At 33.5% G+C, this 1,462-nt stretch overlaps 1 protein-coding gene across 1 annotated transcript in view; it reads right to left on the bottom strand.

The window, feature by feature from the left end:
• Nucleotides 1-1,462, bottom strand: part of TMEM232 (transmembrane protein 232) — a 438,880-nt gene that overhangs the window by 365,788 nt on the left and 71,630 nt on the right. The window contains exon 7 of the mRNA XM_007947598.1: nt 201-334. Within this exon, the coding sequence (XP_007945789.1) occupies nt 201-334 (134 nt within the window). The remainder of the gene's footprint in view (nt 1-200; nt 335-1,462) is intronic.

Below are 1,462 nucleotides of genomic sequence, written 5' to 3'. Positions count from 1 at the left end.
AAAAAAAAAAAAGTAAGAACAATTTATTGATGAGATGAACTAATACAAAATATATAAATTTCCCTTGCTTTTGGAACTGAGAATATAAATTTTTTTCATAGTCAACTAAGGTGTGATTAACATTTAAGTACAAAGGTTATTTAACATTAAGCACAAAGGTTGCTCCATGAGTTACTTTGGATTTATAGGATCACCCTTACCAACATTTCTTTTGAAGCTGTGTTTTATGGAAGTTGAGATGTTCAAGCACATTGTTCAATTTAGGACTATTATTCTGAACACAAGACCAAGCAGCCACACAGTGCCAGAGCAGGTGGTTAACTTCATATCCTCCCTGATTAAATTGCAATCGTTCCTGGAATTAAAACATGAAAATATTTCTGGTATATAGCTCTTTGACGTGAATTAACATGAAAATAGATTTTAAATATCTAAATGGAAATGTGTCTTTCCTTATAATTCATGTTTCATCAAGTGGAGAAATTTATACAAAGATGTTTCTGTAAATATATATAGTTAACACAAACCACTGAGAATAAAATATTATGTTTTCATAATCATATGTATGAGTTTCTTGTATTCAATGACATGAGACCTACAATGTGACAAAAACTACATCCTCTAAGGAAAAACTAAGAAAGGCACAACTGTGTTTCTTAGCCTGTGATTTACTTCTCCTTGATGCCAAGGAAGAGGGGATGGGGGAAAGGTTAGACAATGATTTAAAAGAAAATTGGGCTTAAAAATGTGGATTTTAACTTTGAGGACAAAAATATATGTCTAGCTGGACATGGCTAATATCTTCTAAGTGTCTATATTAAAAGTGTACAAATTCAGACAACAAATGAGCTTTTATTGTTTTGACCACCACCAGAGGGCATCATTCAATTTCATTGATTCAACGGGTCTACTGAAATAATTTGTCTAAAAGGGCTGATTTTATTGCTAAATAAATACAAATCCTGTAATATGTACTCATTTGTTCACTTGATTGCTGACTTAAAGTTGATATTATATGCTTTTATGCTTAAAAGAATCCTTAAAAACAACTAAAGAGCTTTATAATTTGCACTTATTATATAAAATATAAGGATGCTTAAAGATCCTTTCAATGCTGAATAATCTTAAGACAGAAATCCAGAAGTTCATTCATAAATTTTAAACTAAGATATGTTACCAGTTTCTAGTAAATTATATACTTAAATCCAATAGATGGTGTTGTTGTTATTAGGTGCCATTGAGTCCTCTCTGACTCATGGTGACCCTATGCTCAGCAAAACGAAACACCCCCCAGTCCCACGCCAGCTTTGCAATCCTTGCTATACTTGAGCCCATCGCCAAAGCATTGTGACAATCCGTCTTGTTGAGGGCCTTCCCCTCTTTTGTCAACCCTCCACCTTACCAAGCATGACATCCTTCTCCAGGGAATGGTCCCTTCTGACAACATGACCACAATAGGTGA

The sequence above is a fragment of the Orycteropus afer genome, unplaced genomic scaffold, assembly GCF_000298275.1.
Source record: "Orycteropus afer afer isolate SDZICR_OR568_19922 unplaced genomic scaffold, OryAfe1.0 scaffold00191, whole genome shotgun sequence".
Lineage (NCBI taxonomy): Eukaryota > Metazoa > Chordata > Mammalia > Tubulidentata > Orycteropodidae > Orycteropus > Orycteropus afer.
The sequence above is the reverse complement of the archived record's forward strand: the minus strand, read 5'-3'. Positions and strand labels throughout refer to the sequence as shown.